The 27,795-nt window shown below is 39.9% G+C and overlaps 2 protein-coding genes across 3 annotated transcripts in view; one reads left to right on the top strand and one right to left on the bottom strand.

Moving 5' to 3' along the window:
• wdfy3 (WD repeat and FYVE domain containing 3) overlaps window positions 1-9,980 on the top strand; it is a 98,625-nt gene extending 88,645 nt beyond the window's left edge. The window contains exons 52-67 of the mRNA XM_065966571.1: window positions 54-171; window positions 271-377; window positions 582-735; window positions 835-926; window positions 1,010-1,222; window positions 1,629-1,770; window positions 1,967-2,121; window positions 3,204-3,362; window positions 3,559-3,738; window positions 3,922-4,104; window positions 4,288-4,381; window positions 4,564-4,707; window positions 4,907-5,140; window positions 5,359-5,470; window positions 5,733-5,930; window positions 6,475-9,980. Coding sequence (XP_065822643.1) covers window positions 54-171; window positions 271-377; window positions 582-735; window positions 835-926; window positions 1,010-1,222; window positions 1,629-1,770; window positions 1,967-2,121; window positions 3,204-3,362; window positions 3,559-3,738; window positions 3,922-4,104; window positions 4,288-4,381; window positions 4,564-4,707; window positions 4,907-5,140; window positions 5,359-5,470; window positions 5,733-5,930; window positions 6,475-6,595 — 2,406 coding nt within the window. The 3' untranslated portion in view covers window positions 6,596-9,980. The remainder of the gene's footprint in view (window positions 1-53; window positions 172-270; window positions 378-581; window positions 736-834; window positions 927-1,009; window positions 1,223-1,628; window positions 1,771-1,966; window positions 2,122-3,203; window positions 3,363-3,558; window positions 3,739-3,921; window positions 4,105-4,287; window positions 4,382-4,563; window positions 4,708-4,906; window positions 5,141-5,358; window positions 5,471-5,732; window positions 5,931-6,474) is intronic.
• ccdc180 (coiled-coil domain containing 180) lies at window positions 9,976-26,740 on the bottom strand. Of its 2 annotated transcripts, none has more exons than XM_029278657.2 (37): window positions 26,496-26,740; window positions 26,290-26,387; window positions 26,022-26,107; window positions 25,590-25,699; window positions 24,821-24,946; window positions 24,408-24,518; window positions 23,882-23,977; window positions 23,632-23,795; window positions 22,831-22,950; window positions 22,305-22,384; window positions 21,828-21,916; window positions 21,573-21,692; window positions 21,300-21,473; window positions 21,073-21,188; window positions 20,464-20,590; window positions 19,965-20,013; window positions 19,753-19,865; window positions 19,484-19,665; window positions 19,239-19,408; window positions 18,518-18,698; window positions 18,140-18,286; window positions 17,872-18,016; window positions 17,171-17,287; window positions 16,996-17,073; window positions 16,781-16,867; window positions 16,070-16,215; window positions 15,867-15,934; window positions 14,952-15,009; window positions 14,667-14,750; window positions 14,524-14,590; window positions 14,287-14,422; window positions 13,891-14,051; window positions 13,666-13,791; window positions 13,043-13,139; window positions 12,419-12,515; window positions 11,448-11,598; window positions 9,976-11,340 (listed from the first exon to the last, which is right to left on the bottom strand). In XM_029278657.2, the coding sequence occupies exons 1-37, from the start codon at window positions 26,553-26,555 to the stop codon at window positions 11,206-11,208; spliced, it is 4,272 nt and encodes a 1,423-aa protein (XP_029134490.2). In that variant the 5' UTR covers window positions 26,556-26,740; the 3' UTR covers window positions 9,976-11,205. The 2 variants fall into 2 exon arrangements, with proteins under 2 accessions (XP_029134490.2, XP_029134492.2); XM_029278659.2 differs by having other exon boundaries at window positions 16,781-16,864.
• Between the last annotated feature and the right edge of the window lie 1,055 nt (window positions 26,741-27,795).

Genomic DNA, 27,795 nt, shown 5'->3' with positions numbered 1-27,795 from the left:
GATTGATGTACACTTTGTAACGATGTGTGTTTTTTTTTGCTAATATTCACCAGGAGCTAGACCTGAACAACCCTAAGACTTTCCGTAACCTCGCCAAGCCGATGGGCGCCCAGACTGACGACAGACTGACGCAGTACAAGAAGAGATACAAAGACTGGGAAGACCCCACCGGTATGCTCTCCGAGTCCACAGACTGTGCTTTTCTGTGTTTACGCTTTATATTTAGCTGTATTTGTTTAAGTGAAAGCTTTTGTTTCATTGTTTTACCAGGTGAAACTCCAGCATACCACTACGGCACCCACTACTCCTCAGCCATGATTGTAGCCTCCTATCTGGTCCGGATGGAGCCCTTCACACAGATTTTCCTCAGACTTCAGGTTTGACCTGAACTTCCTGTGTCCACTAAATAATCTGCTTGTCATCTATGTTTTCCAACTTGATAAGTAACATCTGAATTCTTTTGGCAGACTGTATAGCTCGATTAGTTATTATCCTTTTTTCCTCCTATAAGAATATATTCAACATCCATGAGAGCCCATAAGATAAACGTTTTTCTACGTGTGTGTTTTTGTGATTACTAGGGAGGTCATTTCGACTTGGCTGACAGGATGTTCCACAGCATACGTGAAGCCTGGCTCTCTGCCTCCAAACACAACATGGCTGACGTAAAGGAGCTCATCCCAGAGTTCTTCTATCTACCAGAGTTCTTGCTCAACTCCAACAACTTTGACCTGGGTCCGTATCAGAACACATACTCAATAACTCAAACTGACTGTGAAAAGTGAGTGCATGAAATGTAACGTTGTGTTTGCCCTCTGTTGTTTGATGCATCAGGAGCCAAACAGAACGGCACCAAGCTGGGTGACGTGATTCTGCCACCATGGGCAAAGGGCGACCCCCGGGAGTTCATCAGAGTCCACAGAGAGGTGAGACATTAAAAGAGTAGCGGCAATTTATGTCAGAATGTCGTTGAGTGAACTCTAAACGTAATCTTTTCCCGCGGCTGCAGGCGTTGGAGTGTGACTACGTATCGGCCCACCTCCATGAATGGATTGACCTGATCTTTGGCTACAAGCAGCAAGGTCCGCCCGCTGTGGAGGCAGTGAACGTCTTCCATCACCTGTTCTATGAAGGTCAGGTGGACATCTACAACATCAACGACCCGCTGAAGGAGACCGCCACCATCGGCTTCATCAACAACTTTGGACAAATCCCCAAACAGGTCAGACACTGGATGATGTCTGAATCTGCTCTTTCTGCAATCTGATTCTCATTGAACCTGTGTTACTATTAAGGTTCTACTGGTTTATTCATCTAGATTTTAATTATTGTTCAACAAAATAAAATCTTGGCACCTTGTAACTTTGGTTTTGAAAGGTGCATTATATATTTGATACATATATGATATTTCTAACTACTAACATTTCCCAGAATACTTAACATGTACATACGTAAATGTCCTTTTCATCAGAAGCTGTGTTGATAACAGACCAGGCTTCATGAATCCTTTGTTTACCGTTTATTACATTATTTTAAATCTAGTAGAATAAGAGACTGACCTGTATTCCTTCTCTTTAGTAACTGATTGTTGACGTGTTATTGTGTGTGTGTGTTTGTGTGTGTTTCAGCTGTTCAAGAAGCCCCATCCTCCTAAACGGGTTCGCAGTAAAGCTAACGGTGACGTAGCGAGCATTCCTCCGAGCTCAAACAGCGACAAAATCTTCTTCCACCATCTGGACAATCTCAGACCTTCTCTAGCTCCTGTGAAAGGTACACACACCTGCACACAAGCACAAATACATGAAGAGTTTTTGTCTTATGAAGTACACACGATACAGGTCAGATGATGCTCTCTCACTCTACACAGTCTGTTTGAAAACGTGAATGTCCATGATAGATTCCTGAATGTGGGTTGAATCCCTTCAGTCTCAGTGTTCATATGTCTCCCTGTATGACGCCTCTACAGAACTCAAGGAGCCTGTGGGACAGATCGTGTGCACCGATAAGGGAATACTCGCTGTGGAGCAAAACAAAGTTCTCGTTCCTCTCAACTGGAGTAAGACCTTTGCCTGGGGCTACGCTGACCTCAGCTGCCGGCTGGCTAACTATGAATCTGATAAGGTCAGTAACAGTTATTCTAAAAGCCATAGCTTTAAAGCGTGCTCCTCATGACTCCACAGGCATGCTCTGTCCCATGTGGTGATGTCATGAAATAGTTCTTATCTCTTGTTTAATGATGCTATGTAGGACTATTGTTAAAGTGTTTCAACTAAAATAAAATAAAATGACATTTAAATGACTGCTTTTCTGTACATTGCTGCTTATTTGACCTTGAACAGTGACATGTGAATGTGAAGACACTGCTAAAGACAATGTCTCCCCCTGCTGGTGCTTCATGACCCCACTGGTTTTACAGCAGCAGCCACAACCAACACTTTTAGTGCACTTCTTAAATCAGGTTCAGTTGACAGAGAAAACTGTAATTTGAGCATTGTACAAGAAAAATCTTAATTTCTTAGCTGTCCGACATCGCTGCTAAAAGACCTACAACCAGAACGCCCTGTTGAAAATTCTTAATTTTTGGCGGGTGCAACAAGTTTTAAGCAAGCGTGCGCTTCAACAGGTTCTTGCACGAAAGCCAGAGATCTACCAAAATAATGATATCTTCCCAAAGACATGAATTCAAATGCATAGATCTGAATATTAGCCAATTACTAATTACCCTCCAATAAAATGGCAATACAAAAATAAATGTATACGTGGTACTTATTTTTTAGCAGCTGTATTCATCTACTGTAGAGGAGTCATTTAATTGCGATTCGAGCGTGAAATGGAGAGAAGGCCGACATTTTTTATATATAAAACTGGTGTTGAGGATCCTTTTAGTTTATTCAAAATTTTACAAGAAGCCAATGAAGAGATACAAGATCAGAGGAGAGAGAGAGGAGAAGTGGCTGGTTCTTGTTAGTAATCTGGCTGCTGCATTTTAAAATGTCCGTAAATGATTTAGATGTTTGGTGGAGGAGATGATACTGGATTTATTTTTTTTGTACTCTCACTACCCTTCAGAAACGTCTCAGGACTCACAAAAGCCGCCTACGGAAAAGTAACCTGTTTCATGAGTGTTTAAAAGGTTATGGACAAAATTCATGACCGCTGATGCTGTAACCAATCTTTAATCCTAATGTTCAATCTTATTTCAGGCGTTGGTGGTGTACGAGTGTCTGTCAGAGTGGGGTCAGATCCTCTGTGCCATCTGTCCAAACCCTAAACTGGTCATCACTGGTGGTACCAGCACATCCATCTGTGTGTGGGAAACAGGAACCTCCAAGGAGAGGGCCAAGTCGCTCACTCTCAAACAGGTAAAAACACAAACACGTTATGAGGGATCAGAGAACAAGACACTGTGGAAGAAGTTCTACTAATGTCTTAAAAATAAGAAAAAGAATGATTCAAATGAAACCCAGATTACTTTGGTAAAGACTATGATCATGAAAGTAACTCCGTCATCTATATTCTAAGTTGTTCTGAATCTTTGTCTGTTGTGCTTCATTGTAGGCGTTACTGGGTCACACGGACGCTGTCACATGTCTGACAGCTTCATCAGCGTACCACATAGTTGTTAGCGGCTCGCGGGATCGAACCTGCATCATTTGGGACCTCAACAACCTTTCCTTCGTCACACAGCTCAGGGGACACCGAGCGCCCGTCTCAGCTCTGTGTATCAACGAACTGACGGTGAGTTCAAACAAACACCTCACCTCTGTCCCTGTAGATTAAAAAAAAACAACACACACTCTTTTACCTGGAACAACAGAGAGGACATTTACATCTTGATCCATACAAACTGTTCAGCTGATACAAGGATAAAGAGAATATGTGTGTGTGTGTGTGTTTGTGTGTGTGTGTTTGTGTGTGTAGGGGGATATTGTGTCCTGTGCAGGCACATACATACACGTGTGGAGCATTAACGGCAGCCCCATCGCCAGTGCCAACACCTTCACAGGGCGGAGTCAACAGATCCTGTGCTGCTGCGTGTCCGAGATGAACGAGTGGGACACGCAGAACGTCATCGTCACGGGACACTCAGACGGTGTTGTCAGGGTAACAATTAAGTTCTTCAGTTCTTTCTATGTGCAAAAAAGGAAAACTTAACACACAAATGAAATGACAAATAATATAACATCTCCAAAGTCTTGTCAGAAATTTGCAAGATTAAAGTTTCTTTTTCTAATTGTGCTATGACTTAAACTAAACTGTTAATCAGTTGAAATATGTTTCTTGCAGTTTTGGAGAATGGAGTTCCTACAAGTCCCAGAAACCCCTGCTCTAGAGCCAGTAGAGCCAGATGTGCCTGATTGCTGTGTTGAGGAGAAGCTCGGTGAGTCTTCATGATAGAGCTGCTGGACTAAGTGACAGCTGAACTGTATTTATTTTTGTTCGATTTCAGGTCATACAGACCAAACAACTCTGCAAAAGTGCATCCTCCATTCAAATGTGTTATATTAAAAAGACTATACATCAAAAAACGTGTCTTGTAAATAATAATACTTTGTCTCACAGAGGGAGGTGAGAATCACAACGCCGATGACGACAGCAGCGAGTCAGACGGGGATGAGCCCAGTCTGAGTCAGGAGCCCAAAGCACCAAGAAATCCCTCAACAGGTGGAGGCAGCCAGCCGGGCAGCACGGTCCACAGACCCAGAGGTACTCAGCCAAGACTCATCTGTACAGAATCACTTACAGTCATTATTGTTACGTTTATTCAGAGATATATTCATCTGTCCAAGAAGCTGTGTTAACTAAATTTAAGTAGCCAGACATTCTGAAACCACTGTTTAAAACACATTTTCACCTTGACAATCCATCTCCATGCTGACATTTCTGACATTAAAACACCTTTAAGGTCCTTCAGCCCGACCGGGAGCCTCGTGGTCGATGGACAGCAGCTCTGACGATTCTCACCGCTGGTCAGATACTCTCAGCATCGATGAAAAGGACGGCTTCGTCTTTGTCAACTACTCTGAGGGTCAAGCTAAGGTCCCCCACCCTCATTTGACTCATCATGGCCACGCCTCCATGCCACAGCCTCTCCAGCCCAACGCCATGGACGCACGGACTTATAACCAGCTCAGGGCAGGTCGGTGTTGAACGATTGTCATTATTTTGTTTGAAATGATGTATATAGTCAAACATTTTAAGTCATTTTGCTAATGAAGAAATCACATTAATGGAGAAGTAATCAGACTTTTTTTTAATATAAATTAAACCTAATAGATTTGTCCCTCTGTGATTGTTGCATGTGTGTGTGTGTGTGTGTGGCTCAACGTTTAAGTGTTTATTTTTGTTTGCTCGCAGGCTACAGATGGGAGCGCCAGCTGGTCTTCCGGAGCAAACTCACCATGCACACAGCTTTTGATCGAAAGGACAATGCTCATCCAGCAGAGATCACATCTCTGGCCATCTCAAAGTAAGAGAGCTGAGAGTGTCAGACCCTGAAACAAAGCCCTTTAAATCCAGTCAACTCAAATACACCATCAGATGTGTTTTATGTTTTTTTTATAGCAAAATGGTATGGTTGCACCATTACAAAAAAACCACTCTGATTTAAGTGTTTGGAATAGTTTGTGTCATAGTGGAGAAATGTCTTTCCTCATCCCGTCGCCCTCTGTTTAACAAACTACTCATTTCTCCCATCCGCCACTTGTTCCCCTTTAACATCCTCTCTGCAGGGACCACAGTAAGATCCTGGTGGGTGACGGACGCGGTAGAGTCTTCAGCTGGTCGGTCAGTGATCAGCCTGGTCGCTCTGCCGCTGACCACTGGGTGAAGGACGAGGTGGTTGACAGCTGCTCCGGCTGCATGGTCCGCTTCTCACTCACAGAGCGACGCCATCACTGCAGGAACTGTGGGCAGCTCTTCTGCCAAAAGTAAGAAAATAACACGGCAGAGAGGTCTTTTGCTTTTTCACACGTTTCATTTACACTTTCATGTGCTGCTGTAAGTTCAGGGTATCATTACATGGGATCAAGTGGCGGGACAAAAAGTTTGTGCAGGAAAATTCTGAATGAAAACAACTTTGCAAACCTTCATCGAACATGCAGCTCCCATATATTTCCACAGTTTATTCTAGTTTTACTGACAGATTGTTTTATCTCTTTTTCAGGATTCTTACATGCCCAATATGTATCTGCTTTGACTTCTCAAATTTAAGAGGAATTACAAACTCATTTTTTCTGTATTATTAACTAACGTGAAGATTCTTCTCCTCCTCAGCAGCTTTTAACTTTGACCATTAGTAACAAAACTGCAGCCTCATACTTGAGTTCTTTTGATTTTGTAAGATGAGTTTGTACATAATTCCTCATAGACTGGAAAGTATTGATGTTAAAAAAAGATTTGATCTGTGAGAACCTGTAATTACAGTCTAACAATTAAAAAACATCCAAATCTTTTCCTCTCCTCGCTTTTCAGGTGCAGTCGCTTCCAGTCGGAGATCAAAAGGCTGAAGATCTCGTCACCGGTGCGAGTGTGTCAGAACTGTTACTACAACCTTCAACACGAGCGAAGCGTTGAGGACGGCTGCAGAAACTGAGCACCACCTCCACCAGAGAAACACCTCCTCCCGAGGACTCCGACATGAGGGGGCGTTTCGTTCCTCTGCCTGCCTTCATTTTCCCTCCAAAGCTCCTACAAATCCCTCAACACCCCCCCCCCCTTTATCCCCCTCACTCATCCAGTAACCACATGACTGTAACACACTGACAGACTGTAACAGGAGGGAAGCTGTATTATCAACACAGAGGTGCACGAGGATCAAAAGGAGAAAAAAAAAACACTTGATCATCACTGTCCCCACCTGCACTCAACATCTGGAGGAGGGGAAAAAAAAAAAAAAAAGCAACCCACACATTGATGCGGCACGCTTGTATCAATCACCAACAAAAATAAGAAACTTGTCTATATTGTGAATATTAACCATGGCCTTTTTAACACAAAGAGGAAGAAACACAAAACAAAAATAAAGGTCAATAAGAAAAGAAAAAAACATTTTGCCTGTAACATAGCATTGTAACTAACCACTCCTGGCTTTAAAAAACAAAACGATTGTGTGTAGTCTTCGTCACCAGTCACAGCGAGTCCAGGGGGAAAACCACCAAGGAAGGGATATGAATGTCAATAATTAATGTCTGTGGGTCGACTTTACTAGTGGGTCTAGTTATGCAAAATGACTTATTTTCTTTTTTTAACTTTATGATCATTTTTTTTTTAATTGTTTACAAAAATGTGATTTATTGTGCGAGTGTTGCCCCGCAGTGTCAAGCCATCGCCACCACAGAGAGATTTATTATCACGCTCTCTTTTCTTTATTCTTTTTGCCAAATTGCTCTGATGTATCATGTATGTTTATTAATCTGTCATCTACTCTGTCCTTCATGTGAATTTCACATGTTATTTGTTGTTGCTGCTGTTAGAAAACTGGACAAATTATCATTTCAGATTTTTTTTTTTTTTTTTTTTAGACATATCACTCCAATGTATGTTGAGATTTCTTTTGTCCTGAAAGAATCCATTGTCTGTGAAAAACTATAAATTAAGGTAAAGTATAACACGTATGTAATAATGGGACACATTTATTTCATGTCTCGTGTAGTCGTGTTTAGTTCCTGCTAAAGCCTCTAAGCAGCTTTTTGAATGCACACTAAAAGGGAATGATTTTGTATAGTGGATTTTAGTTTCTTGTGGGTTTCTGTTTGCAGACTTGACTCTGACCCTGTGGCATTATTACAGCAGACCAGCTGATGTTGCACTCCTCACACTTTATCCTCAGTCCCTGTAGAAGATGTTAAACTGCAAGAGCAGCAGCCGAGAACATTTTAAAGACTTTATTTATTTTGAAATGATGTCTTTAGACATCAGGAAAGATGTAAAAAAAAAATAATCATGACATTTCCTGAAATAAGAAATATGGCTTGTTTTTAAAGGACAGAGACGTGTAGATGGTTATGATAGCCCCACACACACAAACACACATCCCTTTTTCCCTCCCAAATGCTGGAGTAACAACCACTAAATCAACAACAACATTTTCTATTTCATAATGAATACCTATTATGTCTACAGTAAGTTGAAATGAGTGGCTCTAATGCAAATACATGAATGATTCTCTCATGTTAAGAATTGACTGCTTTATAGATGAATTATAAATGTTTAGATTTAGTGAAGTCGTTCTATTTGTGTGGCTAGAGACGGATTTGTTGTGTGAAGGTTTTTTTTAAGGAGTTGAAAGTGAAAAAAGAGATCAGCCATATTTAGACTTGACGTGGGTAAACCTTGAAGTTGAATTTATGCCAAACATAGGATTTTGTTTATTGCCTGGTCTTTGTCTCTGCAGTTGAATTTCAATTTTAAGTTGTCCAATAAATTCAAACCAGAGGACTGATAGAAATAAAACACTGCTCAGTGCTCAGAATATCAAGAGTGGTCTCCAAGTGCAACAAAAGACACAATGCAGCGATAATGACTAAACAGAGACGCAGCAATTGCACATTGTTGCCTTCATTGTTGTCAGAGCATGAAAAAAAAACATAAAGTAAGGACTCATGTAGAAAGTACATTTTTATAGCATCTTTAAAAAGTATGTATTTTTTCTGTCACAAAGAGTCACTGAATCAATTAGCATTTAGAAATGAAATTAAAACTTAAACCCAGGAAACAAAAAGAATACTGTTTTGGCATGGATTGAACTCCATACAAGGCTGCAGTGTTAATACTGAAATATCGGATGGACCTCTGATGTTTCCCGTTTGTTTGACGTCAAATGCTCAACAGTTTATCTCTAGAGACAAGCTATACATATGACTTAAACACCCATTGATCCCGTTGGATTGCTGCTGCCACTTGGTTCAATAGCTACACAGTGTGCCAGAGTGTTCTTGTTTGTTACTTCATGTTAGTGCCCCTTCCCCTCCCCCACTCTTCTTGCATGTGTTTATGATGTGTTTGTGGTTTTGTGGGCAACAACTGTGCATTCAAATGCTGCTTTCTTTTTTTTCCCCAGGAGAGAACTTTCTCACTTTTGGTTTCCCACTAGTATCCACAGAGTCTAACACATGTAAGAAAATGCAGAAACACTTCCCAGAACGTTCTTTAATCTTCATCCCCACAGCTCTCTGATGTTCTAATAATAACATGCACTCTCGATATTGTCCTCCTTATATCATTCTGCATTAATGTACTGTAAATTAGCGTGCAATCATGCCATCTAGCTGAAAAGGCCCGGTCGGCTTCTATCAATCAAGAGTTCCTTTGCACCTTCATGTCTACAAAAACAAACCAGAAAAGTTTTTATTGAATGCAGTTTTACTTTGTTGTTTAACAGAAAGGATAAATGAACTGTACAAAGTATTTATGCAATTATAAATGGTTTTAGATTTTTTTTTTTAATGATTGTTGCGATTTCAGCAAGTTTTGTTACTTGTTGCATGTCTATTAACACAGCTGACTTTCTGTGTCAGTGCATTGTACATTGTACATGTTCTCGGCATTATATTTTTGTTTCATTTTGTTGGTTTTACTTTTTGTTTTTGTTTTTTTTAGGCATTTTCTGATACGTTGTCCCCAAGTGACTGACTGATGGGTTTGTGTACAGTGCAAGAAATCATGTCCCCACACTCTGGGTGGACTTTTGTACTCTTAATTGAAAAAAAAAAAGAAATGATGGACAAATAAGAGAAGAAGGAAAAAATCCTGGATTCTTTTGGTGGTCTTGTATTAGACTGCATTACTACAGTATCTGGTGTGCAATCTGTGATAGCTGAATGTTCCTTGTATATTTGTGTTCACTACATCCTACGAGAGAAAAAAAAACAGTAGAGAACCCCCGCCCTCGTACGGAAACAAATGTTACATAACGCAATAGATCTGGTACTTATTCTTTTTAATTTCATTTCAATAAATAATTGCTGTTTACCACCAAAGACCAACTTTTATTCTGAATTTTGAGGCTTGAGACAAGGGTTCTTGTGTCAGCTGTGAAAAGTGTTGTTTGTGGCTACAAATGAACCTTTAGGGAAATAAAGGTATCATTTGAGTCAAATGTTTTTAGAACACAATGTAATGAAAAAAATGCTTTCTGTATTTTATTCCAGAAGGCTTAAATTCATCTCCAGTTTTCAATAAACCAGAAACACAATTAGCAGAACGGAAACAACAATACTGCACAATCATTAAGAAATGAATTAGTTCAAAAGAATTTAAACAATAATAAATATTTAAAATCTCTCAAGGTAATAGTTTTCAGTTCAATCAGTTGAAAATGTGCTAAATGAGTTTTTTAATGAGGGATGTCTAAGATTTCGGTCGTGCTTATCTTCCTTAATGATGTAGGTCTGTAAGCAATGCATCATAGTTAAGATCATTTTGAGTTTGTAGCATCTCAGTCGCGTAAAATCCAAGTATTTTAATAAGTTAAGGAATGTTTATACTCTTATCAAAACAGCCATGTTATTTCGTTAAAAGAGTTAATCAAGAGTCAGTCAAGCCCTGGACTGAAACGGTATGAAAACCTGTAATAAAGAAACATAAAGCATGAAGGTCAATCAAAATGGAACTACTTGAATTTATACTACAGTACAGTACTTCACTGAAATACACATCTCTGCTTTTTTATTTTAAAGCCTTAAGCCTTTATTTAGAGAGGAAAGTGGACAGAGACGAAAATTAGTGAAAGCTTGAGTGGGGAACAACATGTGGGAAAGGAGACACAGGCGGGACCTGAACTCGGGCCGCCCGCTTGGAGGACCACAGCCTCCGAAAACATGGGGTGAACTACTAACTACCAGGCCACCAGTTAGGAAACATCTTCAAGAGAAAAGAGTAGACACATGGAGTAGCTGATGCAAAGGTATCAAGTGATGAAGTTCCACATAAACAGCCTCGCAGGAGACATCCTTTCATGTTTACTATGTTGATGTGTTCACAGTGTAAATCTTCAACATTGAAACACTAAATTATTCCTCAACCAACTTCTCCAGCTTCCTCCTCCACATCCTGCATGTATACTCTCTATTAAAGTTACTTGTGTTTTATCACAAGTTATTAAAACAGTGAGGAATAAGAAGACATCCACATTTTCAGCAGACGTGTGGCTGATGTGTTTAATCATTAAGAGAAGTTTGTGTGTATAGTGGAGTTCAGATGTTCTTATGTCTGCTGTGTGTGTTTTAGACTGTGTATCTGCTGTTTCCATTGTGTGCTCCACCTCTGTAGTTCACTCAGTTGTCTTCCTTTGTCGTCGTCTGAACATGATGACTCCGACTTTAACAGCTGCTCAAGCCTCTGACAAAACACACACACACACACACACACATTAACAACACATGTCATTCCCTTTCGTCTCTATGTCTGTTTAATCTTGGGTGTGTAGGTTAAAGGTGTGTGTATACCTTCACAGCAGCATCTCTCCGTTCAATAACAGCCACATGCACGGAGGTGCACCTGGTTGTGCTGATGGATGCTGTTGTTGCTATGGTAGCACTTGGCGGGTCAGCTGTGCTGTCAGTAGGAGGCATCAGGTATGGGGTACCAGAGACAGTCCTGAGACACACACACACACACATTCAGAGTGTTGCATGTTCAGCTTTTTACTGCTAGGGACCAATGTGTAAGATATCTACTGAATTAAATCATAATGGCCTTACTATTATTCATCAGGCATTAAGGAAACATGCTATGTTGAAGAGCTGGTTGAAGTGTTTTCTGACAACAATGCAGCAAGTACCTTATGTCCCCCTTCTAAGTTTTGATTCCAGTGTGGAGTGATTTTTGTTTTGACCAGAGAAGGGAGGCAGTTTTAAGGCCCCCCCAAATGGCCATCTTGGACGCCCCTCGGTTTGCCAGGCAAACGACAAACCGCAGGTGTTACAGCGATGGCCAGAAACATACACCAGTAAAACTTTGGATATGCTTTTGAAAATCGATAGAAGTCAGAAGACCGATGCAAAGCTGGTTAAACACTGAAGCTTCCTGTCCCCTACATGTGTGCACCTCGAATCTAGAGAGGAGGGGACGGGGGGAGACAGCTCTCTCCAGTGTTTTGAGTTTGGACCATAGTACCCATTTTAAACACTTCGTGTCAGAGTTACATATTGCTCCTTTAAGTGCTTTTACTGAGAAGATCTTAAAATCTCTGATCTCTGTTAAATAGTCTGAAGGGCCTGGAGACTTTTACTTGAAGAGTTTAAATGCAGGTGAACTGTTGGACTTTCACTTTGAAAGAGCTTGAATTTGAAGTTGAGGGAGGGCTTTTACTGTGAAGGAGCTTTTGAAAGGAGCTGCAGTGCTACAGTTGTTTACCAACTTTGTCATTTTAAACACACCAGCTATGTTCTGATGTCATAGTCCTCTGACGTGTTACCTGCTCTCTGAGCAAAGTTTCTGTCCTGTTTCATCTCCTGTCTCCAAGGTTACATTGCTTTCTTCAGAGTGCTCGTGTATCAGCGCTGCCTCAGTATCTATGGAAACAGAAACAGGAAACAACTTAATGGTTATTTAAAATTAGTGAAGGGAAGAGAGATGTTTGTGTGTCCAGGTAATCAAACATGTATGTAAATAATAATGTATTGTGAGTGGGTTGTTAATCAAGGAATAAAAACCCCAACAAGGGAGCGCGACCAAGACACAGGGCGGAGGGGTCCTGACTAACACTGAAGGGGTTCCTCTGCGATAACAACCCACTCACTTTTCATTTCTCTGCTTAATTAAACTGCTACTTAGTTCGAAAATCAGTAATAAAAAAAAACGTTTTCTTTTGCAACACCATCTTACACCACGTTCTGTTGCATGTTAAGTTAATTTGCCATCTTGAGTTTTGCAGATGTCTCTGTCATAGCCTCCTCCACAGTCTATGTTAAGAGCCGTGTCCCTTGCAAACGTCAGCTTTTCTTGAAACAATTTGTTCTTCTTCTCTAGCACAGACATGTATAAAGTTGTTATTATAGTCACAGAATGTAAACATAGGCCAGTTAGAGGTGAAAGCTACCTGCAGCTGTAAACAGGTTGTCCAGCTGATGGAGCAGATTGTCTGTCAGAGAAGCCAGTGATTTCACAAACTCCTCCCCTCTGGCTCTTACACACTCCTAAACACAGAAAATACACAACAATGTACAGTTGTTTACAAGTGTATGAATGTTGTGTTGCATTGTGAGTTGTGTTGTGCAGAAAACTGATCTCTGGCTCCAACTGCAGGCCCCAAAAAAAACCTCTAAATTCATTCTGGGTGCAGCCAGAAGCATTGTTACACTGATTCTCAATGTCTTGATAGTTTATCCTCCTTATTAGTAATGAATGGACACCCAGGCTTTCATCCAACAGATACAATGTACACATGCTGAGGAAGAACATTGCTTACTTTTATAATTTGAACTATTTATTTTTGATAAATTCAGAGTTTTATAATGTGTTTATTGTGGATGCTCATATTATAATAACAATAAAATTGCTTTCTATTGTGCAGCCCTTGGCTGAGCTCTTAAGGTCTAAACAGACCTGGAGACTCCAGATACAGCTCCTCTTTATATGAATTGGTGACTAATGAAGTGTGAATGAGCCACTTCTCTATTTGCAGGGCTAACAGGTGTCACGGTGATCCTTCCCTCGCCCTACCTGTAGTTGAAGGTGTGCTGAACAAACGGCGCTTTGGAGCTGCTGCTGTCTGAGGTCCTCACTGCGGTTCAGAGTCTGAAGCTCATCGTCTCTCAGAGAAACTCTCAGGTGACGGACGTTTTCACGCTGAGAACCAGAGAGAATAAACAGTCAGGTCTAACCTGCAGTTTGTTACATACAGATAACGTGATGAGCTTTGAGGCAATACTGTTTTAATGTTCAAACCTTTTCCTTTTCACTGGCTAACAGGGTCTGCTCCAGCTTTATTCTGACTCTTCCCACTTCGTTTCTAAGCCCTGCCTCGTGCTGTTGCACATGGTTGCTGATCAAAACGTTGGATAACAAATTGAGAATCTCTTCCAACATAGAGAGCTGGTTCACCAACTCTGAGAGACAGACAGGCAGAGGGTCAGCTGATTTGCTAATTATGACATACAGCAGAGAAACAGACAGGCAGACAGACAGAGACACACAGTGGTACAGACAAAAGAGTTCACAGCTGGAACACAGACAGAGAAACATACAGCAATGTGTTCATCAACTCTGAGAGACAGACAAAAGAGCCAGACCACAGACAGACAGACAGAGAGTCTGTCACAGTTGAACATGCATAGTGTCTACCCTCTCTGCTTGTGCTGATAAGCTTCCTGGCCTGTTCCTGGTATCCCAGCAGCCTCTGCTGCATACTCTCAGCCCATTGATCAAAACTTTCAGGAACCAGGAGAAATCTGCTGCCCCGCTTGCTCTGGTAGAAGTCCTGACAGAGTTTTATAAATGATTAAATATAAACATTTTAGCAGTATGTTCAACTTTGAAGAACATTATTTAATCTGCACATGCGCAGAGTGTGTCTGTTACCTCAGCAACCAGCAGGATGACATTGTTGGCTTTCCATAGCACAGAGTTAACTGCAGAGCTGAAAGAGCTGAAACATAATAACAGGGTGATCAAAACCTGAGACCCTCCATCAGGATCCAATCAAACTAGCAGATCAAACTCACTGTGTGGTCTGTTCTGGATCTGGTTTTGGTCCAAAAACCTGAAGCCTCCTGTCAGACCTGATGGGCCTGCAGCCTCTCCCCACACTTAACACACACAAACACACACACAGGTTATAAACCAACATGAAGAATAAAATAAAGTTTTATTGTATGTGAGCAGCACAACAGACTCTGTGTGTACCAACTAAAGCACAAATTCCACAATGCACGTGCATACATTCATGTGAAACTTTTATGAAATATTATGGTGTGTGTGTGTGTGTGTGTGTGTGTGTATGTGTTTACCTTAGGTTGCTAACGGACCCAGTACATTTCTGTTGTAGACGTTGGACAGAACTCTGACCTGAAATAAACAAAGAGCTGTCAGCTGTTAGTTGTGTTTAGTTCAATCAGACTGAAGGCTGACAACAAGGCTAGATTGAATGCTGAAAGAGAACATCTGGGATTGATCAATGACTTGTCTTCTCTTTTTACAACAAAAGTGTTCAAAATTTGTCTGTTTACACAACCTTTCCCTTTTTGTCATATTCAGAATGGATTTCTCGGCTGCAGTTGTCAATTTAAAGACTTATTCAAGGACCCATATCATTTTAGTGTACACAATTTCCCAATCATTATCATTTCACCTCTTCCTGATAGCTACTAAAAAAGAGACGATGTATTGTAAAAAACTTGAAGGACGATTGTTCACTTTTTTTTTATTGAAACAGGATATTTTGCAACCAATAAGCTACAATAGTCAACAGCAAAAGGGGTCCATTGAACTGTAGTGTAATCATCCAACACTTACTAGCTCACAAAACTGTTAGCGAAGAAAGTACATTTTTTTCTAGCCTATCGTATAACACTCAAAATGTACTAGCTTATGTTACTGTAAGTTAGGAAGTGTCGTAAAGCAAACCTTAGCTTTAGTCTTAAGAATGTTTTAACTTGAAAGGTGGCTCGACTTTCTGAAAAGGAAAGATCACAGAGCTTTCTAATCTTGGCAAATTTTCAGGGAAAAATGTCTGGGTTGTAAATATGGTAAAATCTTAATGTGCAAATGGCAATCTACAAGCTCCATGCTTACATCATAGCAATGTTTTTCACTACCTTACTTAAAGACTACATGTTTCATATAAATATTCTGTACCTCACAGCTTTTTTAAATTATGTGATGCCTTTCAATTTGGAAAAGAGAAAGAATTACAGAGTTCTTACCAGAAGCTGCTCTTCCTCCCTCCTCTCTCTCTGCTGCTTCTGCTGGAAGATCCTGATTTATATACAACCTGATATGTAAGGATGATTGGGCAGAAGAAAGAAAGGAAAAGGAATAAGAGAAAAGAAAACTACTAATCTTCTTCATCGCCAGATACCAAAGAGTACTTTTTTGGCAACTCAGTGGTTAAGTGGAGTATATATACCTATTTAAGGATTTGATGATGCCTACAACAGGGTCATTGAGAATGTCAACAGCTTTCCTGCTCGGCTGCAGTAAACCAGAAGGTTGGGCTGAGCAAACCTGCTTCGTGGACTTGGGCCGAGTTGGGAGACTCTCCCAGGTGTGATCCTAAACACACCAATGACAAACGTATTCAGTGTAATCAACATGAACATAAAGCAGACCTAACGAAAAAGAATGAACTGGGGTGCCGGATGGGCTAGCGGTTATATTGTGCACCCAATGTACATAGGTATAGTCCTCGTTGAAGTGGCTTTGGGTTCGAATCCAACCCTGTCCCTTTGCTGCATGGCATCCCCAACTCTCTACACCCAACGTTTCCTGTCTTTCTGCAGTTGTCCTATCCAATAAAGGCTAAAATAGTCCAAAATATAACTTAAAAAAAGGGGGGATACAAGAGGCAGTCCAAGAGCAAAATGTGTAGTAGTCCAGTCCAGGTAGACAAGTGCTGGTCCAGATATACTAATGGCAGTAAAGATGCAGTCGTGGAATACAACAGATAGTCCAGGTCAGCAAGTGGAGGTCCATGTGGAAAGTGATTGTCCATATAAACAAGTCCAGCCCTGGATACAATAGGTAGTCCAGCTAGTCCAAGCACACGTGGTAGAGCAGTAAGTAAGAAAGTAGTCTGCATAAACAAGAAGGATGTCATAGTATTCAGTGTGTAGCATACCAGTGAAAAGTCCAGGTACTGACAGCGCTTCCTGAATTCTTCACTGACTGATGACAGGAACGAACACACCTTATCTGGAGACACCTGCTGACAGACAGACAGACAGATTTCAACTTAAAACTTACATTTTCAACATGTTCTTTTTGTTTGGTTAAGTCACAGAACTAAAATAACGTAAAGTGATGCTACAGCAGTATTACTGTGTGACTGTGTACCTGTGTGTTCTCCACCATCCTCCTCAGATCTTCCATCCTGCTGAGTATGGCTGCTTGCTGCTGGTTACTGCTGGCTGCCTGTGTGGTTCAAATCTCTTTTAACATGCTGAGCAAAGAATTTCAATCAGCTGTGACAGACATACACATACTAAGTAGACAGTCAGAAGACAGGTACCTCTGCCTTGATGTTAACTTGTGTGCTGCTGATAATTTTCTTGATCTTCTCCATGAACATCACCTCAGACTTCAGGAGGGAGAGTATCTCCTCAAAACGACCAGACACATCCTTTACCTTGGGGGAAACAGACTTTAGCCTCAGACAGTTTATTTGACATTTGTTGCTGCAACATGAATTATTCTGAAGGTAAAGACGACCTTTATGTTTAATTGCACCCTTTAACAACAGAGTTGTTAATTTTCTCTTTAAGACCACAAACACAAACATGGACTTCTCATGATCCTTTTTCAAGTGGCCTGTTTTTCAGCAGACTGAGCTCTCTCCTGTCATGATTCTGTTACCAGAATTATTTTCATTCCTGCTGACCCAAACCAAACCAACTGTCCAAACTTCCAGCCTCTATTTCACATTTTTTGAACAGTAAAATGTTATTGTGAATACAAAGTGGGGGGAAACCCTGTGTTCTATTTGAACTTGCAGTCACTCTGAATGAACAGACAGGTTAAGGTCATATCTGCAGGCCGCCACTTAGCTCAGTTGATAGTTAGCACACCCCATCTGAAGAGGCTGAGTCCTCCAGCCCCCTGCTCTTTGATGAACATCACCACCACTCTCTTCCTCATATTTCCAGTCCATCTGCAGTTGTCCTATCTGATAGAGGCAAACACCAACAAATTCATATTTATAAAATCTCAAACCTGTAGTAAACTCTTGGACTCAAACCCCTCCAGTTCAGAGTGGATGGACTCCTCAGCCAAAGTAATCTTTTTGGTTTCCCCCGTCAGTCTCTGCTGAAACAACTTCACCTCTTCAGGAGCAAAATCACCTCCCTCACTGAACAACCTGCAACAGGAGAAGTTGTTGAAGAATGTGTGTGTGTGTGTGTGTGTGTGTGTGTGTGTGTGTGTGTGTGTGTGAGAGAGAGAGTGTGTGTATTTAAAAACTTTCAGGTGCTCCATGTGGTACCTGAAAGAGTTGAGTAGTTGTGTTATTTTTTGCCTGACCTCCTCCAGTCTTATCTCAACAGTCTTTCTGAATGTGGTCTGACAGTGCTGGGTGTCTTTAATATGTTGATCCAGACAGTCCTGCAGGGCAGAGCTCACAGCATCCAGACTAAAGACAGACAGAGAGAGACTGTTATTTATGAAAAACACATTTCATTTGCTTTAGAAACAAGTCTTTATCTTTCTACCTTATTAGTTGTATACATTTACTTGTTTTATCATTGCTTTGCTAATCAGGCAAGATGCCATATGTTTTTTCATTGTACCTTAGTATGGTGACAATAAAGTTTATTCTGAATCTGATTCTACCAGTGTGAGTTGACCACAGATCAGTTGTTACCGTTGGCTGCTCTCAGCTGTCATGATGTCGTCCTCCATGTTGGACACTGTGGTAGTGAACTCCTTGTTCTTCCTGTTAATGGAAGTTTGCAGGTCATGCAGCTCCATCCTGCAGGAGGCCAACATGTCAGACACCTCCTCACAGTGAACATCCACATGCTGTCTGTGTAGCTGCAGCTCAGCTAAAACACACACACACACACACAGAAAGACACTGTTATGTTTGTTGTCAAGAACTTCTGATACCATCAGTGTGGACCACATAAATGAGCTGTGTGTCCATCTTTATGTTGGTTGCTTTGTTATCTCACACACACATCTAACACACATTTACCCAAAGGGGAGGATGACTCTGATCTGATACAGTCTATAAACTGCAGGCTTAAACACAGTCTTACATCCGATTAGCCACTCAAGTGCTAATGAATTTAGCCATTGGATTGTAGAGGTTCAGGTTAGTAAGGGAAATTAAAAAACATGAATACAGAGTTACTAAAATGGGAAGAAAGCTCCATATGATATAGGCTACCAACAGCAGAAATACAAAGCCTACATCCTATCAGTCAGACTAGTGCTGCGACCACTGTGTCTGTATTAAAGAAAAGAAGTCATTGGTTGGTGAACTACTGTTTTAAGATTAGAGGAGCACCTTGTCCACCATATGGTGCCTTGATCAAATTCTGACTATTAAAATGAATGTGAAAGCACAAACTCTGTTTTACCCAGGCGTGGTTGGTATATGTGGGTCTGGATATGTTGGCAATTCAGCTGCTGCAGTTGGAACTCCTGCTCACAATGCAACACCTCCTTCCTGTGTGTAACCATGGTAACTGCTGAGCTTAGGACATCATGAAAATGCTGCTCCAGGTTTTCCAAGAAGAGAATCCGCATCCTGGGCATTGAAAACATATACAGTCAGCACAAGATGGCACTCTTCTGTTATCGTGTTGTGTGTGTGTAATTGTACCTGTGAAGTGTGTGTGTGAGTAGCTCTACAGGAAACATGGGCAGGTGTGTTTCCTGCTGCAGGTATTCTGAAAGATCAGGGGCGGGACATATGAAGGTGGGTCCACTATAGGATACACCCCTTGATGATGCAAATGTGACAACATTGCTCATGTCACAGAGATCCTCCAGACAGGACTCATCCTACACATAAGCAAACACACAGCATTTAGACATATGTGCACAATAACAAGTTGTTTTTTGTCTTTCATTAATTTACAAGAGCTTCACCTCTGGCAGCATATACTGAGACGACTGGTCAGGATCTGTGTCAATCTGACAGCTGATTGGATGATTCTTTATCATCTCATTTGGTTTTTGTATTTCAGCACCCTGACTATATTCTGCCAAAAAAAAAGCAAAATCAGTCAAGACAGGACCCCAACGTTCTCAACAAAATAAACAGTTTATTAAGCTGTGAACAGAAACAAATACACACTGACCAGCTGGGTTGGTTAATGATGGGTGGAGTTCGTGCAGCTCTTCTGGACTCTGAGCAGGAAGATCACATCTTTTATGAAGCTTAACATGTTATTGCTCTAGCTTTGGACTTGAGTCCCTTTACCTGGTTTCAATATACGCTATGGTTTATAATACTTATGAAGCCCTAAAAAACTAAGCCAATACTTTAAGATGAACGTGGTATTGATTTCAAGTCTGAGAATTTCTGTTTTCTGACTCTATATTTGCAGGAATTTTGAACATTCATAATGTACTTTTATTAATGAGCTGGATTATGACTAAAAGTTGCCAACATCTGGTAGTGTGTTGTCTGAACAATACAATAAACTCAGCTAATGTTTCACTTGTTTACTGTAAGCAAGTCTTAAACCACAGTGATGAAGAAGTCAAAAGGCTGTCTTACAGTTTTGAGAAAGCATTGAGTGTTGCTTTAGTTAGCAGAAGGTGTAGGTGTGTGTGAGATGTAATTGCCATGGTTACCGGTCTGTAGGTGTGGTTGAGGTGGTAGAATAAGCTGAGGCTGGAGCTATAGGAGTATAGCTCCTCCAGGAGGAGAGAAGGGAGACGATCCAACAGCTGACACTGATCTGAGACCCAGTCTCTGCAGCTTCACGTGAACAAACACAAAGAATGTTACAGCTCTAAACCATCACACAAGAGCTGTTTGATCTCAAGGCAGAACACTTATCATGCCCCTGATCAGCAAATTGAACGTTTGTGTTCAGATGGATTTAATCAAAAATTAAAGGAGAAAACAGATCATTTTTTTGTTTCCAATCCATTAACTGTCATTGAGGTCACATGGGTTATTTCTTCTTATATATAGAGAGAGATGTATATATATATACATATATATATATATATATAGAGAGAGAGAGAGAGAGAGAGAGAGAGAGAGAGAGAGAGAGAGAGAGAGAGAGAGCTATTTGGAAGATGATTGATAAGATGGATTTGTGCAGTTAGCATATATTATATAAACCAATCAATGACCACAACATCAAACCTACATTTTCATAAGGAGAAAAAATGCTGTAGGTAAATACAACTGTAGAGTATGTATGACTCTGTATGAGCATTAGCATTTGGTACCTCTCTTGGACTTCCTTCAGGTAGAAGACAGCTTTGGCAAGAGACGCCTTCAAAGAGTCTTCATTGCCCTCCTGACGTAGTACACCCAGCAGGACATCCAGACGCACCTTCTTCTTCTGACAATACAACAGCAAAGCATCAGAGAGCCTGACAGACACTCACCCCATCTAAGTTGAAGGCGTGTCCTGCAGGTTTTTAAATACAGGACTGATTGACTGAAGTCTTACCTGTATGTAATGCTGCTGTGACTCTCTGAGGTCATCCAAGTGTTGCTGTAGTTCGTCTTCTCTTGTCTTCAACCTGCTGCTGTGTGCCTCCCATAGCAATGCTGCTCCCCTCATCAGAACAAACACACACTTGCTGAGAATGTGAGCATGATTGGACACAAGCTCACAACATACCTGCAGTCAGACAGACAGGAAGAAAGTTAGACAAATATTTTGGTAAAGGGGGGCATTAAGAACCAGTCTTCAGAAACAAGAGACGATTGTGTTACTCACATCATAAGCAGCAAGTCGTTCTTCATACTGACTCTGGCTTTGACCAATTAGAGGGAGCAGTTGAGAGCTTACAAGATCATTCACTTCCTCCTCTGACAGCTGAAAGGAGACAGGAGATAGCTGCAGGAGAACATGTGAAACACAGGTTACAAAATTAATAAGATATAAATAAATGTTTGTTTCTGTCTAACCCTGTTGTTGTAAATATGACTATAACATTTTGAGAGATTTCAGCGTGGATTTTTGTGTTTTTACCTTACAGCGCTCCACGTCAGCCAGTCGATCCTGCTGAGTCTGGTCATAACAACAACGTAGCTCATGGAGGAAGTCAGTATTAAACCGCTCTGAACACACAAATGATCATAGACACATTGAGTGACTGAATTCCCTCCCAATGTGTAATTATTAGTTTATTGGGTAGTGAAAATGAACAGATGGTGTTAAATAAAGCTCCAGTTGGTGCCATTAAACCATTCTTTAAGAAGATGGGGTCATTGAAAGATATCCAATCATCGCTTTAAAAATGGTAAAGCATGTAGTAAATAGGATCTAAATATGTCATATGTTTTTGGCGTCATGTGATTATGACTTTTTTGCCTCACACACCTGAAAAACTTTTTAAACTGATTTTTTTTTTGTTTGTTTTATAGGTGTTTCCGCTCCAAAACAGGTGAATGGAAACTAACCTTTTGAGTCAGACAGAAACACAGACAAAAAAGTCAAGAGGCTTACCAATCTGTTGATTGACAGCTGTCAGATGATTGAACCAATCAGAGACCAGAGAAATGGAGCAGGAGGGCGGGACCAGGGTGCTGAAACAGACAAATGTAATGTTTAATAGACAGTGGCATACTGCAGATCTATGAGAATTGCCTACAAGCTTTATTGCTTGTATTGATTCTCTCACAGTTGCAGTTTGCAAGACACTGTTGTCAAACTGGTGTAACTACCCTAGAAGAAACTTGCAACATATAGAGGTCATCGGGAAGAAACAAGTCAAATTGTCTCATTGAACAGAAAGAAGACAACAGTGCGGGATATACAGTCAGGGCCAAAGGACCAGCTCTATGCAAAAACATCTTTTCTTCTTGACATGGGCTTTACATCAGGAACGAAATGTGCCTGTAACTTTTCTGCCCGATGATTTATATTGTAAAGGACAGAGTAGCGTAGACATTTTGATATAGAGCGACTGTTACAACCAAACAGTAAAAACCAAAAGATGAACAGCAGAGGCTGTTAACTTCAACAATAATACCAGATGCTGTTGATGATGTCACAGCGTTTTGCTGTCAGTTCTTGTTGAGTTTGTTTCATCTTCTGAACCGCCTGCCTGACCAAGAGTGGCTCCTGATCCATATCACTGCAGCAGAGACTCCTAGAACACAAACAAAGCAGAAATACATCACCTGTTGAAATAAGGGGCTTACAGTTGTTGCTGATGATGTTATTTCTCCAGTTATTAGTATGAAAAAGTCTAAAACCAGTTCAAAAAACTTAACAGCAAAGAACCAATTTGTACTTTGTAAAGCCTGTTTTAAGTTATTCATTGAAAGCTCTCTAATAAATGCTTGATGCGGTCTTGAACTCATGTAAAGCTGTATCGACCTAAGTTATGGTTTGATAACTGCAACCAATTTAAACTTGTCTAAAACCTGTTCAAACCAATCTAAAGCCCATTGACAAATTGACAAATTCAAAACCAATCAAGAATTGATTTCTTATTCTCGTCAAAACATGCCTAAGTCTATCACAAATCTAAATTGAACCAGTTTGAAATCTGCTCAAACCATTTTTTTACAGTTTGAAACCTGTTTGAACCAGATTAATCAACAGTTTTAGCCCATTTGATACTATTTAAAATCTACTACAAATGAAATGTTTAAAAATGTCTAAAAATGTGTTAAAACCAATCTTATTAGGTCTGAACCACTTGAAATAGTATGAATCAGTCCAAACTCAATTTTGAAACCAGCTTAAAAAAGCTAAAATCTGTTTAAACCTTTCTTATAACCTGTTTGACTAAATAAAAAAAATTGTCTGAATCTGAGTATCTCACCTGTATTGGCCTATAACCTCACTGACTGTGTTGCTCCTCCAGCGGCTCAGACAGTCCTCCCAGTGCAGACGGAGGAGTGACTCCTGCTGCAGGGTCTCCTCTCGGAGGAGCAGCAGCAGTCGAGCCACGCTACGACGATTCGCCAGCAAAGACTGATTTAACATCTTAGACACAAGCAGAGAACATATGAAACTATTATTTTTTGGTTGTTATAGGAAATACGTTGAAAGGCTTTAGTACTGTAAGTTACTGTGGCTTCATTGTGGATCAGTCTGTAGATATCAGATGGAGGCAGGAAGCTTATCTTCTCCAGCAATGGGGAATACTTCTGCAGGACAACTCTGATCTACAAAGAAGGTCAACATGATTTATTTCTTAATTATTATTTTAATCCAAGTGTCTACTTTTCATTTTGTTCTTTAGTTCTTAATAACAGTGTTGTGTACTTCATACAGGTAGACATATAAAATGCATACTATAGCTATAGATACTTTCATGTATACTGACATACATATAAACACAAACTGCCATTTTTAATGACACTGGCCTTGAATTAATAGTAGCCCATGGCACAGCTTTGTAATGATCATGTTGGTAATAACTCAATATAATCAACATTTTAGCTCAATAAAAACTTTTTATGCAATTTTTTATTTAATTGATAAATGTTTGGAACAAATAAAAGTGTTTTGTTTTATAGATGAACACTACCCATCTTACCACCTTGTCAAAGAAGTACATTGAACACTCATTGAAATGTTTTAACGTAGTCTGACCTGGTCTGTTCGTTGACTCTCAGCTTCAGTCAGTTTCTTGTTTAGCCCCTTTATTCTAAGCTTCTTTTTCTTCACTTCCTCCTCTACCTCCTCCCAGAGACCACACACATCCTTGAGACACACAAATATATAAACACATACAAGGAATGACAACGTATGCATGATTTGATAAACACTAAGGTCACAAGTCCAAAAATCTAAATTGCCCAGCCAACCACAGTCTCAGAAACGTTTTAATCAGCGAAAAACAACAACAATCTGGAGACTGACGTGTCCCAGGTGTTCATGTGTACCCAAAAACTCATGAAGACTGACAGATCCAAGGTGTTCATGTGTACATGCGGACTGATGTATTTCAAGTGTTGTGTTTCAGTTGTTCATGTGAACCATCAGACTTATGTGTTCATGTGTACCTGCAGGGCTTGTTTCTGATGTTCCAGGTATTTCATTCTGTCCTTCAAGGTGTCTAAATGGAAGTCCAATCCCTGCAGAGACGACAGAAACTCCACACTTACAGTCCTCACCTGAGTTTCATACACCTGAAACACAAAATGTAGACTAGATGAAGTAAAAAACATACAGGTATATTTTAATCACCTAGGCTTTAATACATTGTGAAATTACAACAGGAAGTTTATTACACCAGTGTGCGGACTACCAACTACTTCTACTTCTACTTCAGATCTACAGAAACACAGAGAATCCCACCTTAGATGTACTTAAACAGCGAGGTGTGTACTACCTCATGTGTAGCTGGGGAAGTCTTCAAACTATTACTATCATAGTTTGTAGAATTCCACAGCATCTTTACATCAGCATGTAAACTACCTGAGGTGATTTATACAAGCATGTATACTGCCACAGGGATACAACATCAGGGTGTATACTACCTCAGCAGTTCTAAATAAGCATGTGTTGACTTCCTCTAGTGTTATATCAGTCAACATAACATATATGTGAAATAAACCTACAGGTTAAATATATCAGTTTGACTGCTACCTCAGGTGTAGCACAGGCATACAAAACTGGGTATTAATGAACTCAGGTATACTCTATTAGTGTACTGCCTGGGGAACAGTATATTTGTGTTTGTACTACCTCAGATGTGCTATACCAACGTGTGTGTATACTTCTTGAGGTGTACTAATTATGTGTTCACTATCTCTGTTTTTTTTTTTATACCTGAGTGACTTTCATGAGCTCCATGTCAAGCTGTTTCAAAGTTTCTTTATGTTTTTTGCTTTTTTTCTCTGTCAGTCGTTCAATGATGTCAGAGCTGGGGCGATCAACCACTGAAAGAGAGAGGTGGACAGCAACAGGACAGAACATAAAACAGCTATAACCTCAGAACTCCATACGGCAGGTGAATATTCACAGGGGGACTCATTTTTAAAAAAATATTATCATGATAATAAAATAATATCCCTGTCCCTAAGTGTACTTCCCTCATCTTCAAAAATGTTTGGAGTTTCATGCATAGATTTAGGTTGTCATGATTGGTTTATAAATTATTATTCATTAGTTACAATAAAAAGGATATTATAATTATTCCTTTTCTTGTAGTAATCTTCTTTGTTTGTCATGATCAAGGTGACATCTCAGCTCTATACGAACCCACAGAGTCAGGAAGTTGGCTGACATCGTCAACTTCATCAGCATCATCCCCTTTCTGTCCCCTGATTGGAAGAGGGCACAACAACCTGCCAGACAGGAGAAAGAGACAGACAGAGAGATAGACATGTGAAGAGGAAAGACAGTGAGACAGACACAAATACTGAATGAGATTTTTCATAGTCTACATGCAAATCACTGATATACTGGTACATGTTTAATTCTCAGCACACTGAGATTGATTTCTTTATGTGTTTGGCTGTCTGTGTACCTGCTGGTTGTACTGCAGCGTGTGTTGCTGTCTTCAGCAGAGAGACAGTCTGTCCTGGAGTCTTTCCGTCCGGCCAGCAGAGATCTGGAGAGCTGAACCTAGAAAACATAATAACACCACATTATAGAAGAAAAAAAAACCCAGAAGGAACCACGTCCAAAACGTTCTTCAATCAAGTTGGGGACAGTCACCTGGCTCTGACCCACCTGAGCATCAAACAGCTGACGGTACACCTTCCCGCTCGGAACCGCTCTGCTCTCACACATATAGATAGCGCTAGTCAGGATCTATTATTTCCCTGATTTGAGTTCACCGAGACGGAGAAAAGTTCACGAGGCAGTTGGGTGGCATACAAGTTGAATCTGTAATCTTTTTCTTCGCGGTTACTTTCTTTTATTTCTTTATTTTATTTCGTGAATATGAGTCAGCTGGTTTTGACTCAAACTGTTTAAGCTTCAATCAGAAAGCCCAAGCGTCTCTCTGTCACCATGGCGACAAGCATTCCGGAAACATTGTGACGTATGCTGTCTACGGAGAACATCGTACATCCTGAATGTAGCCTACTGTACGGAAGCCCATTTCCGCCAGTAAAAAAAATATAAATGAAAATAATAAAGTCGCATAATTTCAACTTTTTATCTCATTATTTTGACTTTTTATCTCATTATTTTGACTTTTTATCTCATTATTTTGACTTATCTAATTATTATGACTTTATATCTCATAATTTTGACTTTTCATCTCATAATTTTGACTTTTTATCTCATTATTTTGACTTATCTAATTATTATGACTTTATATCTCATAATTTTGACTTTTTATCTCATTATTATGACTTTATATCTCATAATTTTGACTTTTTATCTCATTATTATGACTTTTTATCTCATAATTTTGACTTTTTATCTCATTATTATGACTTTATATCTCATAATTTTGACTTTTTATCTCATTATTATGACTTTTTATCTCATAATTTTGACTTTTTATCTCATTATAATGACTTTATATCTCATAATTTTGACTTTTTTTCATCTCATCATTATGACTTTGTTATTTCATTATTCTGACTTTATATCTCATTATTATGACTTTATATCTTATAATTTCCACTTTTTATCTCATCATTATGACTTTATTATTTTCATTTTTATTTTTTTAACTGGCAGAAATGGGCTTCCATACTACTGATGTAAATTTGATGACACTTTTTTAAATTTTTCTAACTTATTTTTTTAAGATTGATAATAACTTGCAGACTTAAATCCCTCTGAGGTTGAACCACTTTAGTGTTTGTATTTGGTATTTGTCTGGTATGTTTTGTTGTGTATTAGGCTAATTTGTTTCATTCGATAATAAGAGCCAATCTGTCAAATTTGAGCTTCTACACAACAATGTAGATTGTAATCACAATTGTCAGTCACCGATCACTGTACAAGATAATTTCCACACCAAACTCTGTGAAACTTAATGCCACACACACTCTAGGAGTAGAGTGGAAAAAAA

The sequence above is a fragment of the Labrus bergylta genome, chromosome 2, assembly GCF_963930695.1.
Source record: "Labrus bergylta chromosome 2, fLabBer1.1, whole genome shotgun sequence".
Classification (NCBI taxonomy): domain Eukaryota; kingdom Metazoa; phylum Chordata; class Actinopteri; order Labriformes; family Labridae; genus Labrus; species Labrus bergylta.
This window is presented reverse-complemented; position numbering and strand designations above follow the sequence as displayed.

Bases quoted from the DNA above. Each gene is read 5' to 3' on its own strand.
- ccdc180 (XM_029278657.2), bottom strand. From the start codon at position 26,555: ATGTGTGAGAGCAGAGCGGTTCCGAGCGGGAAGGTGTACCGTCAGCTG. The intron at 24,519-24,820 runs GTACACATGAAC...GTGTGTCTCAAG, and splicing joins ATCAGAAACAAGCCCTGCAG to GATGTGTGTGGTCTCTGGGA. The intron at 13,140-13,665 runs GTAGGGCGAGGG...TTCTGTGTTTAG, and splicing joins CAGCACACCTTCAACTACAG to GAGTGTGTAAGAGCCAGAGG.